The sequence below is a fragment of the Triplophysa rosa genome, linkage group LG24 (genome assembly GCF_024868665.1).
Source record: "Triplophysa rosa linkage group LG24, Trosa_1v2, whole genome shotgun sequence".
NCBI classification, from domain to species: Eukaryota; Metazoa; Chordata; class Actinopteri; order Cypriniformes; family Nemacheilidae; genus Triplophysa; species Triplophysa rosa.
Window position 1 is genome coordinate 6,644,832 of NC_079913.1, and position 17,363 is coordinate 6,662,194.

Sequence of the window (17,363 nt, forward strand, 5' to 3'; positions counted from 1 at the left end):
AGAGAGAGAGAGAGAGAGAGAGAGAGAGAAAGAGAGAAAGAAAGAAAGAAAGAAAGAAAGAAAGAAAGAAAGAAAGAAAGAAAGAAAGAAAGAAAGAAAGAAAGAAAGAAGAGTATCTACATAGGAAAATTGTGGCTCATGCAAAAACATTGAATAATAGTGTATTATAGGCTGTGTCTCTTTTATTCAAGCAAGATGTTCTCATTATTCTCAATTCTTGTGAATTTAAACCCAACCAAAACCACTGGCAGAAGTAATAACATGCAACACCAGAAACAGCTCGTTCACAGTGCATTTCTGATGTTATATTACAGCTCACATCTGTGAAAGAGAGTGAGAGCTGTCAGGTCCTGCCAGCTGCATGAATCAGTCCATTATTAAAGCATACGGTCATTACATGACAGAACAACACTTACAGGTGATGGAGACCAAGGCTCAATTTCATTCGCTTCGATCATAGCCTACTGAACTAATGACACATTTTGTGTGGGAGATATCGAGACTGACAAAAAAAGTGAGCAAGAACATTTCGAAAAATTAAAAAATATGTTTTATTGAAAGAACAATATATGAACATTTGACTGAATTTCATCTGTTTTTTTTTGTAAATATAGATGTTGCTACTTTCACAGACTGTTTTCCAGAGCTAGACACAAACTATACTGAATAGATGACAGAAATAACTGGCTTCAGTCACACACATTTAAGAGGTGCCGATCTGACATTTTAGTTGTAATTTCCTCATCATCACGTTGAAAGTAAATTAAAAGTGTGTACAATTAAATAACAATGTCATATTTTAATCTACAGACACCCATGCTGTGTGTCAATTACTTTAAAAGGAGCGATTTACAAGAAATATGACTTTTGAATTTGCTTCTTAATTTCAGAATACATAAGTATTCTTTGAATCATTTGGACTTCGTCTTAAAAAGCCTCATTTGGTGAGTGAAACTTATCAGCTCTCTTAAGGAACACTGTTTTCTAAAGTAACAGATCAATGTTCATAGCACCGTTAATTAAGCTCGGTCCTTTCTCTGGAGTTTGAGTAAATTTTCAAAGACACAATTTGGTCCGTTCATTTTGAGATTGTAGAAGCAGAGGCTTGGTCCTTTTTCTAAATGTCTGTAGGAATTGAAATATGACTTTTGAATTGGCTTCTTAATTCATAAAGTGTTATTGGAATGCTACAGTACATGTTTTCAAACCTTTTTTGTATTTAAACCACCAAATCCCCATTGGTAAGGCTCAAGCACACATTCCTCGATGCCAAACCTGAAATTCCTTCCTTATCTTATATTGTCCTAGATTTTATGTAGCATTGTAATAATAATGTACTCTCTCACATACAAGTCATAACTTTTTATAAACAAACTAATCAAATACAACCCAGTGTTAGACTGTAATCAATTCTGAATAATATGCATTTACATTTAAAGTCATTTACGCATTTGGCAAACGCTTTAACCCAAAGCGATTTAAGGTGCATTCACGCATTACATTTTATCAATATGTGTGTGTTCCCTGGGAATAAAACCCATCACGATGCTCTCCCCATCTACAGGAACACAATGCACTGGTAAATCAATCACAATAAGACCAGGGACTTGTTTTAAGCTACTACTGTTATGATTCCATATACAAAGTGAAAAAAGTTAGAAATAAACATCCCAGATATCATCCCAGAGATACAGACATCTCTCCCATCCCACATGAACCGGTCACCCGCTGGGACGTGACTCGCTTCTCTTTTTCTCTTCGTCACACTTATTGCCAAACTCCCCATCATCCTTCTTTGATCTCAAGATTGTGTATTCAATTATACCTGATGCTGAAAAGTGCTGACCTACATACACAGTACTTGGAGTCCTGCTAAGGTCATGTGCTGCTAGCACAGATGTGTTTATTTTAAAAACTGTACCATCTCTCCCTGGAGCATTCTACAGTAATTGGAAAAAAGTTTAAGAATACAACTGTAATTCATTTTTAACCACATAACCCCTGTTTTCACATTTGAACAAGCAATCTATGACATAACAGACCATTATTTCAGCTTTAGTGGTACTGTCTGCGCGTCTGTTGACGTAAGACTCTCTATAGATGGACTCTTATAAAGACATACACTTTAATAAGATTATAGAAGAGTGCTTCAGAGGAGATCGTTTTACTCTAAAAAAAATTGGTCAACGAAAGAAACATGAAAAATACATGATAAAGTGTCCTTATCTCCTTAAAAATAGCCTTGCCCCGTAACAACCAACACATAACGTTATGACAGATCAAGACTGTGGAGCCTTTCAATTTAAGATCACGAAATATCCCGTCCTCCAGTGTCTGGGTTTAGTCGTGGCTCCATGATTGTCGTTACACTTGTGCATCGCTGTCCTGAGAAACCAGGTGCTGGTAGCAATTGCTCAAAAAGAACGCTCTGAAAGTGTCGCTAAGAAATGCAGCTATTTCTCTGACCTTTGATCTTGTTAGCAGAACTAATTCCAGTCGAGTCTCCAGGGAGTTAAATGACACGATTGGCTCTCGCAGGACTCCATCATGTCCCGGTGAGCCAATCAACAATGAAGATTCTATCCTGTTGAGAATATAACGCAGCACTTTTTCAGCCTAGATTCCCTTCGGACAGCCCTGCAAATAAAAAGAGTGCAATCCATGTACACGAAAACAGAAGCATTCAGTCTATATCAAAACAAACCATTTTCAGTCATAATGTATTCACGTTTTTTGCCGACCTGTATGGTTTGTGCAAAGGGGTTTTTGCAAAGGAAAATTTTACAGACTTTAATAAGGAAGGTTTTTTTTAAAAAACATTCTTTTGGGAAACAAAAATAGCTCCTCTATGGCACATAGAATGCAGGCAATCCCAGAATGCACTGTGTCATATAGTGGGGGGAAAACCATGGTGGACAAAGCAAAAAAATATTGTTCAGAAGTACAGTTGGATATTGACAAAAAATAATGATAAAAATATTTAGAAAAATAAATTATTTAACCAAATCATATTTTTAATCAAATGTGTGTGTGCTGCACATTTTAATGCTTATGTTAGCTTAGCAACATGCTAACGTCAAACTCTAACCAAGTGTTGAGATTTTGTCATATTTAAAGTGATAGTTCACCCAAAAATAAAAATTCTGTCATAATTTACTCACCTTCATGTCATTTCAAACCTGTTTGACTTTCTTCTGCAGAACATAAATGACGATATTGTGAAAAATGTTGTTAACTGGCACCCATTCACTTGCATTGGTTTTGTGTCCATACAATAGAAGTGAATCGGTACAGGCGCTGTTCGGCTTCCAACATTCTTCAAAATATCTTCTTTGTGTTCTGCGGACGAAAGTAAGTTATACACGTTTGAAATAACAAGAGGGTGTTGATTTTTGATCAATAGCATGCTTTACGAAACTGAGGTACTTTGGCGTTTGTATAAGACAACAAGAATGTGCTTACCTTGATCTGTACGTTCCGTTCTGAATCTCATTATTCTGTTGATGAAATAATGGGTTCATTGATGTAGCCATGCAACGCTCGTGAACAATCTCGGCACATACACACAAATACACATGTGTGTCCTCACAAACACACACATACAGAACCGCTGGCTTTATAAGTGCACTCTCTGGCACTCAGCAGTTTCCGCTTTCCCTATGGAGAGATGTTTCTCCAATTAACACATCCCAGAGCCTCAAGACACAACCCGAGACGCACACACACACACACACACACACACACACACACACACAGTGTCCTACTTCACACCACAGTCCTAAGTATAATTCATTGCTTTCATTTAAGATTTTATAGACTGACCCGACACAAGGCCATACAGAGAGAATTGAGGAAATTGCTTTTCATTCTCGGCTCACCGAAGACATTTTCATACAGATGGAAATAAACAGTAAAATTTGCTAGATTGGCGCCAGAATCCAAAAGCACTGAATTTAATTTGTAAATCCAAATCTAGGGCTAAACCATTAATAAACATTCAAATGTATATATTTACCAACAGTCTATATTCTTATCTGCTATGTTACTTATCTTCTACTACAACTACAGATGATAATAATAAGCAAATACAGACAAAGTCTTTATCTCACCTTTGTGTGTAGAAGGTATCTGGCCGGGAGCCACATTACTGAGGTCTGCAGGTATGCCGACATAAACTCCACCATAGTTTTGCCTCTTCTCATCTTCTCCAGATGAATCATCTTGTCTGTAAACAAGAACCATGAGATACGTAATGCAATGAGGCAAAAAACGTATTACAGTTTTCTGAAAGGTTGATCAGAAAACCGTATGATGTTTAGCAACCTTTCCATGATCGAACAACTTTTCAGCATTATCACCTGCTATTTTAACTCATTTCCTTAAATAATCTTTATTCAGGTCTTCAGATTTGAAAAGTTTATCTGCGATAAGATACGAATCTGTGAAAGCAGATATAGGCTACGAATTATGGGCCGGCAGGGCATCATTTTTGGAGCTGATTCGGTTGTTAACAGTGCTGGCACTGTCGGGTTATTATTCAGGGAGATTTGTGATTTTTTTATGTACGTGGTGTGTAATTGTGGTAAATGAGTTTTTCTTTGGCAGTCAGAGCCCTGATATCTGGTGCGAGACCCCTCTCCTGCCGAGCGAACGCTTGATGTTTGTATGTGGGAGAGTAATTCCGGGAACTGTTTGGAAAATGACAGGCAGTGTTCAAACCCCCTCTGCTTTTCCTCTGAAGTGAAAATGATCGACAGGCGGTTCCAAAAACTGAAGAAACATGGTTAGAATTGCTAGTATCTTCCACGTCTGTGTATTTCATTCACTCTTTTAAACTGTGAAGCTTTTGTGAAGAAAATTTCAATTGATTCAATAATCCACCATAGCAGTTACAGTCCACCAAAACAACTCCTCTTACAGTGTCAGATGCTTTCAATTCTTTGTTATTTCGGTATTTTTTTATAGTGGTGGTTACTGAGTTCCACATGAAAATGTAGTTTAATTAAAGAAACAACAACTGTACTTTTGTATTTTGGAAAAAATAGATACTATTACTCACATATCTTTGACCGATTCAGCCGGACCTGTAGAAGTAAACGCACAATTTAATAAAGTTCAAGAAGAATAATAGACTATACATATAATTTTATTGATTAAGAGAAAAATGTACAGCATTACAGTGTTGTATAAGTCCTAAAGGGAAAGGTCTCTGCCTCAGTCCACGCGTCTAACCACTTCATGTCAATCAAACTATGAGTCATCAATTGCACACTGTGCCTATGCAAGTTCTTGCAAAAAATCTATTAATAGTTTATATAAATGACAGGTGAAGAACATAGCATATCAGACCCAGTATCCCTCATTTAACATTCTGCTAAGCTATACACTGACTACAGCATACATGAATGAACTTGAATTAATGTACAACAAATACATCTAAAACTACAGGCTGTGATTATAACAAGTCAGAGATATGTTAAAGTACCTGTGCCCTGGTGAATTCCTGCAGACACAAGCCTGATTTGAAATAATAACACGCCGAATCCTTAAAACCACAGATTGAATTATTACTTTATAACGTATTAAAAACACACCAAACAATCACAGCTTTTAATAAGACCCTTAGAAAGCAGCACATATTGATTCCTGCCCATTTCTGCGTTGGCTCAGTTGTTTGTTTGTGTGTGTGCCCATGTGAGATGAGTCATACTGAAGCTGACAGAGGAGACAAAATGTTCACAAACCTGTGTCCAGCCAAGGACCGATGGACACATCAGTACAATGTCCTCAATTTTCCCAAATGATCCTCCATGAGGTGTAAAAAAACATTTGTGAATATAATCGAAGGACATGCAGGAAGATAACTGATAACCCTCCAGAAAATACAAGCACCACATGATGTAAAAATGAAGCACTCTTAACGATTCTCTATACGATTCTGATGATAGGTTAGGATGTATAGTATACGAGTCTATACACATCACCAGAAGTAATAGACTTCTGTGGATCGATGTGAAGGATGCTTTCAGTCTGACAGATTCACTTCTGACAGGCACAGAGATCTCCCATTCACAAAACAACCGCATCCGGCCAGCAGCCAATCGGTAGACAACAAAAGTCTGAACTCGCACGAGGCGGCACAGGTTTGTTTCCAGAGTCCACACGAACACAACAGAGAGAGAGAGAGACATACAGGCTCTTACACACACAAAATAAAGAAAGGAAATCACACTCACCTGCAGCGGTGGTAGCTGTTGAATTTCCACAGCCCATATTCTGACACTTTGGAAAAGTGACTGAAAGAGATGGGAAAAGACGAGAGGGAAGAGCAAGAATGAAGAGACGGCACACTAAAGCAGAGGCAGGATTACAGAGGGAGAGATGGAGGGGAGAGTAAAGATGTTGGAGGTGCAGCCCTGATGGCCGAGTGTGAATGTGTCTGAGATGCAAGACTTCCCTGCGCTTCCCTAGAGTCTGACAGCAAAACGCTTATACGGAGAAAGAGAGAGAGAGAGAGAGAGAGAGAGAGAGAGAGAGAGAGAGAGAGAGAGAGAGAGAGAGAGAGAGAGAGAGAGAGAGAGAGAGGTGGAGGTGGAGGTGGAAAGAGGTCTTCCTCCACCCTGGCTGGGTTTCCCAGGTAACAGAGATTGTGTGTATGCGTGTTGGGAAGAGGGCTGATAACAGCTTTGTTTCAGAAAGGCAGCGCTAATGAAATGAATAAAAATGCAAAGCATGCAAGTTCTCAGTACTTACAGCTGCAGTAAACTTCCAAGGACTGCAACACTTTTAAACGGCAAGTACTTAAAAGAACTTAAAACATAAACAAAAGATTCGATAACATTTACACTAAGGTTCCATTCAATAACATTTGTTAACATATTGGCTTGCATGAACTAACAATGAGAAATTGATTTATATCAACTAATTATAACTAATATACTAACAGATACAACTTTTGATTTGTAGACAGTCTTAATAAATGTTGATATTAATATTAAACTAAGATTGTAGACATCACAATCAGTTGTGTTGTCAACTATACTGTAATGGTTGAAGTGTTATTTAGTGATTTACAGCTGATGGCAAACCAATATTTCACACATTTTACGAATTTTTAAATACAAACATATGCAAGTAATAAGAAAACTATAGTGGGACCAAATAACAATGTGGGGCCTACTGTACATACAGTTAAAAACGTATGGGTTCATTGTGAACTCAAAAAGGGGACGATATAACTACACAAAAGATGTTAAGTATGCAAAACAACACAGTAGAACTAAAGACTACTTTCGTGAAGATTAAGAAAAGCAAAGCATGCATGAGCTGTTAACAGATTGCAAATGCTGAAAGAAGTCCATTCTGAAACTGAAGGGAGTTTGTCCAAAAGGTGAAATTCTGTCACCATTTCCAACTCACCCTCATGCCATTTCAATACTGTATGACTTTCTTCTGCAGAACACAAAAGAAGATATTTTGAAGAATGATGTTAACCGAACAATGGTGGTACCCATTGACTTGCATTGGTTTTGCGTCCACACAATAGAAGTGAATACGGCAGTTGTTCAGTTACCAACATTCTAAAAAACATATTTCTGCAAAAACTTACTACACAATTATTACACAATTATTCTTCAAAATATTACACCCAGTGCAAGCAAATCTTGTTGGTTTTGAACAGTGTGTCTACTGTTTTACAATAAAAATAAATACAACTTTTTAATTATGTATTGTTTTGGTTGAAAATGGCGTTTTGTAAATTCCACTTAATATTTTGTCAACCAAAGCAAAAAGTAGGCTAAAAGTAACAAACTAACGTGTTTTTTTTTTTTTTTAAGATTTTTAAATCAGTGCAGAACTCAAATTAATTTAAAGACCAGAGAGGAGAAATTGATTTAAGTGCATAAATCATGCTGTTAACGTTGGATATCCTGTAATGTAAAGCCATTCAAAAACATTGCGAGAGCTGTCAAAAGGAAATAACCCGAAAATAACGACCTCAAAACACTTGTTTCCACATCTCTCTGTATTTCGCCGGTAATGAGTCAATTGTCCATTTTTACTGTATATCATGTGCCTCCACTTAGATGTAAAACTTCCTGAGAACATTTAATGGTGCAGAGTCATTAGGCCATTCAGCTCTTTTATTTAGACCTTAAACTCAGTTAGTGCTATTCTGAGTCACGAGAAACCAGATTACTTTGCTTTAAAACGAATGTGCTTTGTTGTTTGCAATCACATAAGCACTTCCTAATATCACAGGAACATCATTAATATTTCTCTCTGGAACATTTGTCCTTTTTTAACCCCAGCTAGAAAGCCTGCAGTAAAACATTTGGACAATAGAGGGCAGCACATTCACGTAGTGTTTATCAGCTTGTGGGGTAACATAGCTCATAGTACAAATACACTGAAAAATAATAAAGAAATAAAATAAATCACATGAAATGTATAAAGAGGTTCAAGTGACAGACATGCTCGAGCTGAATGCGCAAAAACAGCCATAAAGCAAACAAACAGCTCCAGCGCATTTAATCTAATTCTAATCTCATGTCCTTTAACTTGTTGTCCTTTGGTTAGAGAGAGACACACCTTGAAACAAACACGTGTAAGTTAAGGAAAACACTCACACAAGGTACATGAAGTGATCTTTGTCGCAAAAGCTATCAGCTTCAGGCAGGACCGATCAGTACCAAACAAGCACCAATGTCCACCACTTAAAAATAGATGAATGGGTGGGGCAGGGAGAAGCAAAACAGACAGAGAAACAGGGTTGCACAATTCACCTTCACCTTGTTTAACTGATTGTTTACAATTATTTCTCTCTACTCTCTTCCTGTAAACCACACCTGGCCATGCATTAAAAAAGGGTGGGCTATAATAGTCCGGACCCCTCATCACAGGGGACATCATTCCCAGTTGTCCCCTTCTGATGTCCCTGCAAATAAGAAACATTAATTCATGTCATTTATGTCACTATGGCTGCTTTCAATTCTGCAACATTTTAAAAAGTGACAGCAATGCCTTGTGCACAAGGGCAGTTTCCCAGACAGGGATTATCGTAAACAAGGACTAGGCTTTAGTTAAATGATATATTTAAGTCGTTTTTAAAGACATACATTTTTAAAAAACATTACTGGTGTGCATCTTGAGACAAAACAATCGCACTGATATATTTTAAGATAGGTCACAGTGCAAGATGTTTTCAATCAAAACATCTCTTGTCTGGGATTATGCCCTGTCCGGGAAGTCCAGACATTGTCCCGCGGAAATTCTCTCCAACCTACATAATATGAGAGCTAATATCACTAGGTTTCACCAGGAAAAGAAACTAGAAAAAAGTAATTTACCATAAAGTCAATATTTGCATTTAAGGTAGGCCTATCTCTGGTGCTAAATCCTTAAAGGGACAGTTCACCCCAAAATTTGAATTTATTCATCATTTTAAATCTGTATGACCTTGCTTCTTCTGCAGAACACAAAAGAAGATATTTTGAAGAACCTTGTTAACCAAACAACATTGACCCCGATTGACTTCCATTGAATAGACACAAAACCACTTAAACATTTCTCTAAATATCTTCTTTTGTGTTCCACAGAAGAGTCATATACAGGTTTTGAGCCACATAAGAGTGAATAAATGATGAGGATTTTTATTTTCGGGTGAACTCTCTCTCACGTTAAATGATATCATATAATTATTATTTGTGACCCTGGATCACAAAACCAGTCTTAAGTAGCACGGGAACATTTTTTGTAAAAGACAAAAATACATTGTGTGGGTCAAAATTATCGATTTTTCTTTTATGCCAAAAATCATTAGGATATTAAGTAAAGATCATGTTCCATGAAGATATTTTGTAAATTTCCTACCTTAAATATATAAAAACTTTATTTTTGTGAGTGGATGGTCTGCCACAGTGCCCCTGATTAACAATTTCAAAGGCAATTTTCTCAATATTTTGATTTTTTTGCGCTCTCAGATTCCTCAGTTTTAAACGGTTGTATCTCAGCCAGATATTGTCCTATTCTAACAACTCATATATCTATAGAAAGTTGATTTATTCAGCTTTCGGATTATGTAAAAATCTCAATTTCGAAAAATTGACCCATAAGACTGGTTTTGTTGTCCAGGGTCACATTTAATAAGATAACAAAATATTAAAATGCTCTCTACAGCATCAACACAGCAGTCTAGAATAACAAACTTCTTTTCATTTGATAAAACCCTGCAAGTATGTACTGTTTTCAGACTATCTGCTTTTTGGGGGGGAAATTCAAGTGTGATATTGTACAAAAACATTGAAACATTTACTAAAGTCCCTATTGCAATTTTTAATGCAGACACAATCACCACACAATTCATCATTATTACTCAGATTCCTTTAAGGCACTACGTGGTAAAGAAAGGCAAAGAAGCTTTACAATAAGCCACTGACACGATCATAGCTTGACAACACAGGAGGAACTGACAACAGCGCGAAAGAGCAATATAAAAAATTTTAACGTGGCAGTCTGGCTATATTTACACGTTAAAGGCATTTCCTGCTGTGTCCATCATGCTCAGAATGGGCGGAGCCGGCCTCTGATTGGCTGTACGTTTGCTACGCAACACGAGTCATACACGCACACTATAAAGTTCACGAACAAAAAACACATTCCATGTTCCCATTCTGTTATTAGTGTTTGGCACATTTGAGTCAGAACATACAGGTAGGAAAATCAGTACCATTTACAGATAAAAAAAGATTTTAAAAAATCCTTATATCTTTTTTTAATTACACATTAAAATAATTCATTTAATGTAAAGCTGATTAAACAACTTAACATATATAAAACACAGAGGCTAGAAGAATAGATGATTGTGAACAGCTAAGAAAAAAACTCTTTCAGCTTTGGTAAGCTCCACCCAAAAACACCTGAGTCCATTATACTTACTGCACAAACTCCAGGTTTTACAGGTTAGATTAGAACCAGTATAATAAAATTATATTTATAATTAACCGATAACATTATCTCAATGTAAATGGCATATGAGTCTCAGTCCAAACCATTGCTGTTAAGGCGAAACAGTACGTTACCACATTCAAAAGACCTTCTCGTACCTTTTCTTGTACATGTCCATTTTTTTTTTAAAAGGCATCCGCAACACAAACTTCTCCTTAATCAGTCTTAAATTGATTTATAATACAAAATCATAATTGTGTCATAAAATAAGGCAAGCTATGTGTTGAAGTGCACGTATAAAAGAACAGATGGTACAAAAGATATCAAAACGTGACTCTCGCATCAGGACCCGAGACACTAAATCAAAGGCAGATGAAAGCTTGCGTGGTCTTTGTTCTGAGTGTTGTGGGTCAAATGTGCTCGCACTCTGTGGACACTGAACAAGAACAGAGGCCATGATTGTTCAATGACATCCATAGTGGCTAAATTACTTTACACGATCACCATTAAAAATACAATCAAAATACTTGAGAGGGACATAACAGAAGCGTTGACGTCGGCATCACGAACACCTATACGGACTATAATGTACCACAGATAAACCGCGAGCCGGTGACGTCACAGGATGTGACATCACCGCGCGCAGGATTGAGTGGCACTTAAAATACACAGGAAACCAAAAAGTCCACAGGAACGATAATCTGTTTTAAAGCCTCGCTTTCTGTGTAAAAATATATGTACATATAATACTATTTCATCTCATCTACAGAGGAAGAATATACTGAACATCTGATTATTGACAAAGCAAGAAAAAAATAAATGCTGGATTTCCGTATGTGCAGGTGCTGATCCGAGTACCAGAACAAAATTTTCAATCTTCTCAACTCAAAGTTCAGAGAGATAACCTCACAGCATAGAGTTTATATCGATCCCTCTGAAACATAAACCAAACCAAAGCCACCTGGGAAGAGAAAAATCAGACATAAGCCTCTCGCTTTTCTCTTTTACTCTACGCAAGGGAGTCCCGTGGAATGGGTTCTCAATTTTTTAGCCCACTAAAGCGAGCCGTGTCCTGGGTTTAGTGGCACATTGTTCTTCTCAGTTAAGCCCGACACTAAAGATCCGTCACTTTATTCTCCAATGCGGCGGCGATCTGCTGGAGTCTGAGTGTAAGCTGTTTGCTCTGGGCGGCAGGGTCTTCCTCCAGCGACGAGATTATCTGCAGAGATGATGCAAGAACAAGAAAGATTTTTCAACTTGCCTTCCTTGACAACTACGACTAAAATCGAAGCGTAAACGGCACTTACCCCATCGTAGTACTTGCTGGCATACTGGTAAAGCTGGTGCAACGCAGCCTGGGTATTCAACTTATCGGTGTGAGACTGCAAAAGATAAAGGAGTCAAAACGGTTGGAACTGACCTTGAGCAGAAGTAATAGTGATGTTTGCCTTCACAAAACACACATACCCGTGAAACCTCTGCTAGATGTGTGTTCATATCCTGGTCACTGACTGGAACCATCTGACGGATGCCTATGTAATAACTGAAGAAAGAATATGAATGGTTATTTCTGCGGTCACACACACAAACCCTAAATTTACAACAGATTAGAGACATACTCGTCAACCATCTTCTTATAGGTGGAGATTTCTTTTGCATAAAGCAGCTTGTTGCTCGGGGATTCCTGTCAAGACGACATTAAAATAGAGAGAACATGAGTCGCCAAACGAAGATACGACCAAAGGATTGGCAAACACCAAAACTGATGCTCACCCGGGTCAGCTTGTGCTCAGTCTTGGTGCAGGCGTCCATGAAGGTCTGAGCGATGACGGACAGCGACGCGTCCACCACCTCCGTCACGTGGACGTCAAAGATGAAGTGAGGGTTCTTCAAGATGTTCACCCAGAACCGTAGAGGCAGACTGCAAAAACAAACATTTCTATTACTAAAAGATTTACGCCTAACAGGACGTTGCTAGGATGTTGTGGGGGGCTGCTAGGCGGTTACTTACTCGCCCCGTCAATAAAGCCCAACGCCGCCCCCAATCATTAAAAGTCCTCTCAGATTCAGGAGTGAGATTTTTATAAAACAACATCCTACTGGCCCTTATGGGGCTGGCAATCCATACCGAGTCAATACCCAGAGTCCCGAGGCCTTGACTCAAAGCAAATCCTCAAAACATATCAAAACCACGTTCGTGACTCATTACGGTTCTTCAGAAAAACAATCGTGAGATGGGCAATTTAATGGGCTGTTGATGACAGCAGACGGGAGAAGCGCGTGCTGATGCAGATCTCAGCCGTCAATCTGTGCTCACTGAACGACACAAAACGCGAATATTTAATCCGGACTCGACAAAACTTGAATAATTTAATCTGCTAGGCTAAAGGGGGTGCAGAGCAATTCCCAGAGATATTTCAAAGCTCTGTGGCACCTAATGGTTTATTCTGTCAGTGTCTGAAAGGCAGATAGAACAGGACGATCTCAAGTGTTTTGTTGCGATTACTTATTTTTGTCCCTTTAAACGCAAGCTTTAAAGGGACAGTGCACCCAAAAGTTCTACACTAATATATTATGCTCATGTAGTTCCATTGATAATTTTGTAAAGTAAAAATGTATAAAAATCTTTCAACATGCACACTGAACCCTAATAAACAGTGGAGATATGCATCTATTGTTGTATGAATAAAGCTGAGCATTACAGAATGAGACCGTTTCATACCTGTTGGTCTTCCATATATGGATGGTTTCTTCATCGACGTTGTCATGTTTTTCCGCTTGTTCGTCCAGGAAGTCAAAGAAATACTTCACTGCAGGAGGAACTATGTTTTCATAACACAACACGCTGCGGAAGAAATCATCTACAAACTGCTGCAACGTGCCCTGTAAAACAACATTTGACATCACTTTCCAATTTAACTTAAATACTAGAAACAATTATATTTACAAGTATTCATCTGGCAAATTAATAAAGCTTTAAACGTACATGCTTTTATCCAAAGGGACATACATGTACAGTGCATTCAAATTTACATTTAAAGGTATAGTTTACCCAAAAACGACAATTCTGTAATCATTTACTCACCCTCGAGTTGTTCCAAACTTGAATTAATTTCTTTGTTTTGTTGAGCACACAAGATGATGTTTTGAAGAATGTGGAATAGCAAAAAGTTCTGGGGCACCATCGACTGCCTCAGTAGTTTCCCCCCCTACTATGGAAGTCAATAGTGCCCCAGAACTGTTTGGTAACAAACAGCCTTCCAAATATCTTTCTTTGCATGCAGCAGAACAACAATCTTTATACAGGTTTGGAACAACCTTTCAGTGAACTATCCCTCCTATGACCTTTGCGCTGGTAACGTATCTCTCAACCAGCTGAGCTACGGTAGTTTTTCCTCAAATATTTCCATGTCATGCGTTCTCTTTAACAAAACAAAAGCAAAGAACCGGACGGGTCTGTATTACCTTCATAGAGAGGAGTCTGGTCAGGTAGATCTCAGTGATGGCTTTAGTGGTCCCCTTGTCTTTCATACTCCCTCTTTTAGATTTGATGTCATCCAGTTCGTCTGCGGGTCTAACCAGATGAAATACCTTATCATCGTCCTCCAGCAAAGCATTTCCTGTGTAACAAAAAACAAGCACAATTGAAGGGTCGCTTGTTTTTGCTATTTGGAGAAAGCTTTATTTTAGACCTGCTGATTGAGCCATTTGTTCAGTTCAGTTCGCGTTCACTGCACATTTTTTTCCTTCATTTCCTTTATTGTTATGGATTGTCAATATTTGTGGACTATTAATGAATAGCAAAGCATCGCTCTTGCTAGAAATGAAATTGGATCATTTGTGACCCTGGATCATATTGTCCTATTTTAACAACTCATACATCAATAGAAAGCTTATTTATTCATCTTTCAGATTATGTAAAAATCTCAATTTTGAAAAATTGACCCATAAGACTGGTTTTGTTGTCCAGGGTCACATTTGTTAACGTTTCAAGCCTCTGGTAAGATTAAACAGCACTAACTTTCTTCGTGGTTGTCTTGGTTCTGGTCAAAAGACTGCTGAGTGTGCAGAACTCTGGACAAGACCAGCGTGGCGCCGTCTCTGACCTAACACACACAAAATACACAAACAAACACATTTAGATTTAAATAATGACCTTATACTGTATATCATTCAAATATATTAGTGCTTAATAGTGGTGTTGGTGTCACTGAAACAACGCTGTTATTCACATTATGATGAGAATCAAATAGACAAGAATAATACTATTTAATTATATGTAGTATATTAAATATAGGAATATACATATAGAAAAGAAAATAAGGAAAAACTAGTCATTATGCTCATTATTTCTATTTATTTCATTAATTAAACTGTGAAAAACACACAGCCACAATGTGTCGGTATTTGACAGGAGACATTTGAGCAAACACTTGCATTGTAGTGGGCCAGGGTGTTGATGCGTTTCCATCTCCCCTCTTTCTGAGATGTCAAATCCATGTCCGACAGAATCTGCCCTGTGGAGCCGGGGCGCCACTCTGTGGCGAGAAAAGGAAGTACACTTCACACCACTGCTCGTAAAAAACCGCCAACGCTGCACATATCACCCATGACAAGCTGAGATTGAAAAAGAGTGTCTGTTTCTTCCCTACAGTTCTTTAACCAGATTTATCTGTCTGATGGATGATGTGAGACATCGGCTTTAACGATTCAGCACATTTGCAAGAACAACTCATTAAGAAGCGCAGAAGAGCCCGGCTGACACGAACAGGATCCGCCATTAATCAAACCGCTATCTGCTCGGAGCCGAGACGAGACGAGGCGCGTCGTCCTTCGTGTTTTTCTTAAATGCGGTGCGTTGTTTATAAAACAGCTATTTATGCGTGTTGCTTTAAATGAAGTTGGAGACTTATCTGTTGCAAACTTTATAGATGGTAATAAATCAAGGCCCAGAGAAACCTGCAGACGTTCCCTGCTATTTTGAGAGACAAATCTGTCTAATGGATTTAAATGTAATAATTTGCGTTAAAATGGTTTAAGAGTGCTGTGCTGTTATTGATAGCTACAAGCAAAATCAAACAAGCCTAAAATATTTAATAAACAAACAGCGATAAAGCAAAGGGATCTGTATGACTTTAGCAACGACATTCAGTGGAAGTCTGCTGAGGTTTGGGCAGTTTGGAATGAAATGAAATGGAAGTTTGGGCAGACTGCATGCACGCCTGCTCATAATTTCTAAACGTTGGGGAAATGAAATGCATTAAATTGTGAAAATGATGTCTAACCCAAGGCGACGCTGTCCACCGTGGGTCTCTGGGAGTACGGCAGGTTCCTGTACACTTGCTCAATGATCTTCTCTTTCACTTGGGAGATGGTGTCGCAGTTCAGCACTTTGACAGGGGTCACGTCGGGACCCTCGCCGTGAACCAGCACCTGCAGGGTCTGAAAAGTTCAAACATTATTTAGTCTTCTGGCACCATGCCCATTTTCTAAAATAAACTGGTTTTGAAAGCATTGATTCTTGCAAACCACATAACAAACAAGCCCACCCTTTGTAATTCTGGACCCTATGGTTCAAGTCCTCGTCCATCTATAGGACTCTTTTTTTGCATTTTATTGTCCAACAGACAAGAAAAATAAATTGCTGTGTGATGTTTCATGTCTTTGTAAACCCCACTAATTATAAGTTCATTATTATGAAATGCATAGGCGATCTGCCAACAAGACAATTTGCTAACAAAGACTTCTGTTTGTTTTCCAAGATTGCATGAATTGTTCCCTGTCGAGCAGTTTCCTCCACCAGATAATGGCTCTTCAGTCCCCGAGGATGAGCGTTATGCTGTGGAATGAGATTACAGACACGCTGCCGGCCAATGAAATCGTGTTAAGGTGACACTGATTGACACGGTGTACGCGTTTCTTAATATCTCTTACATCAAGCCCCATTCAATCTAGTACATCAATGGACTTTCCAATGAAAGGCTCCCTTGCGAGAATATTGCTGCAGGATCAGCTTCGTAGACTGTAGTAAACACGTACGCCACACACCCCGGAAATGTCAACCTGCTTAAATGTTCTCCAAGGTCTAGAAATATCAAGGGGATAATTGAATTCTGGGAAAGTGAAATTGAATAAGTTTTGCTTGCAATGCCAAAAAAGCGACGACCATTTAAACGCATCTGGCGAGGTAAAGACACCTACCAAGACGCTGTATTCGACATCATCCCCCAGGAGTCCCGTGTCGTTCAGAGTGTACTTGGCTTTCTTCATCTTGGCATCCACAGGCCCTTTTTCCACCTGGTGTTTAATGGCCTTAAAAAGCTTGTACAGCGACTCACCAGCTGAGTTCTGAGGGAACACACATTAGTCTGTGAAGAGAAAACTGTTTCTGCTGATTTAATCATAGCTAAACAGTC

General features: G+C 38.4%; 2 protein-coding genes across 4 annotated transcripts in view; both read right to left on the bottom strand.

The window, feature by feature from the left end:
• Nucleotides 1-535: 535 nt before the first annotated feature.
• On the bottom strand, nucleotides 536-6,579 carry si:dkey-261e22.4 (overexpressed in colon carcinoma 1 protein homolog). 2 transcript variants are annotated; one of them, XR_008961955.1, is made up of 6 exons: nucleotides 6,237-6,579; nucleotides 5,060-5,084; nucleotides 4,110-4,225; nucleotides 3,463-3,497; nucleotides 3,162-3,339; nucleotides 536-2,637 (listed from the first exon to the last, which is right to left on the bottom strand). XR_008961955.1 is itself a non-coding variant. In XM_057324330.1 (5 exons), the coding sequence occupies exons 1-4, from the start codon at nucleotides 6,271-6,273 to the stop codon at nucleotides 3,493-3,495; spliced, it is 183 nt and encodes a 60-aa protein (XP_057180313.1). In that variant the 5' UTR covers nucleotides 6,274-6,579; the 3' UTR covers nucleotides 536-2,637; nucleotides 3,463-3,492. The 2 variants fall into 2 exon arrangements, 1 of the variants encoding a protein (XP_057180313.1); XM_057324330.1 differs by lacking the exon at nucleotides 3,162-3,339.
• A 1,338-nt stretch (nucleotides 6,580-7,917) lies between these two features.
• The window catches only part of LOC130547682 (plexin-B2-like), an 86,936-nt gene continuing 77,490 nt past the window's right edge, over nucleotides 7,918-17,363 (bottom strand). For both annotated transcript variants that reach the window (XM_057323866.1, XM_057323867.1), the window contains 11 exons: nucleotides 17,149-17,295; nucleotides 16,233-16,389; nucleotides 15,385-15,485; nucleotides 14,969-15,053; nucleotides 14,413-14,567; nucleotides 13,670-13,830; nucleotides 12,721-12,868; nucleotides 12,567-12,631; nucleotides 12,415-12,490; nucleotides 12,255-12,329; nucleotides 7,918-12,166 (listed from right to left, as the gene is read on the bottom strand). In XM_057323866.1, coding sequence (XP_057179849.1) covers nucleotides 12,062-12,166; nucleotides 12,255-12,329; nucleotides 12,415-12,490; nucleotides 12,567-12,631; nucleotides 12,721-12,868; nucleotides 13,670-13,830; nucleotides 14,413-14,567; nucleotides 14,969-15,053; nucleotides 15,385-15,485; nucleotides 16,233-16,389; nucleotides 17,149-17,295 — 1,275 coding nt within the window. In that variant the 3' untranslated portion in view covers nucleotides 7,918-12,061. The remainder of the gene's footprint in view (nucleotides 12,167-12,254; nucleotides 12,330-12,414; nucleotides 12,491-12,566; nucleotides 12,632-12,720; nucleotides 12,869-13,669; nucleotides 13,831-14,412; nucleotides 14,568-14,968; nucleotides 15,054-15,384; nucleotides 15,486-16,232; nucleotides 16,390-17,148; nucleotides 17,296-17,363) is intronic.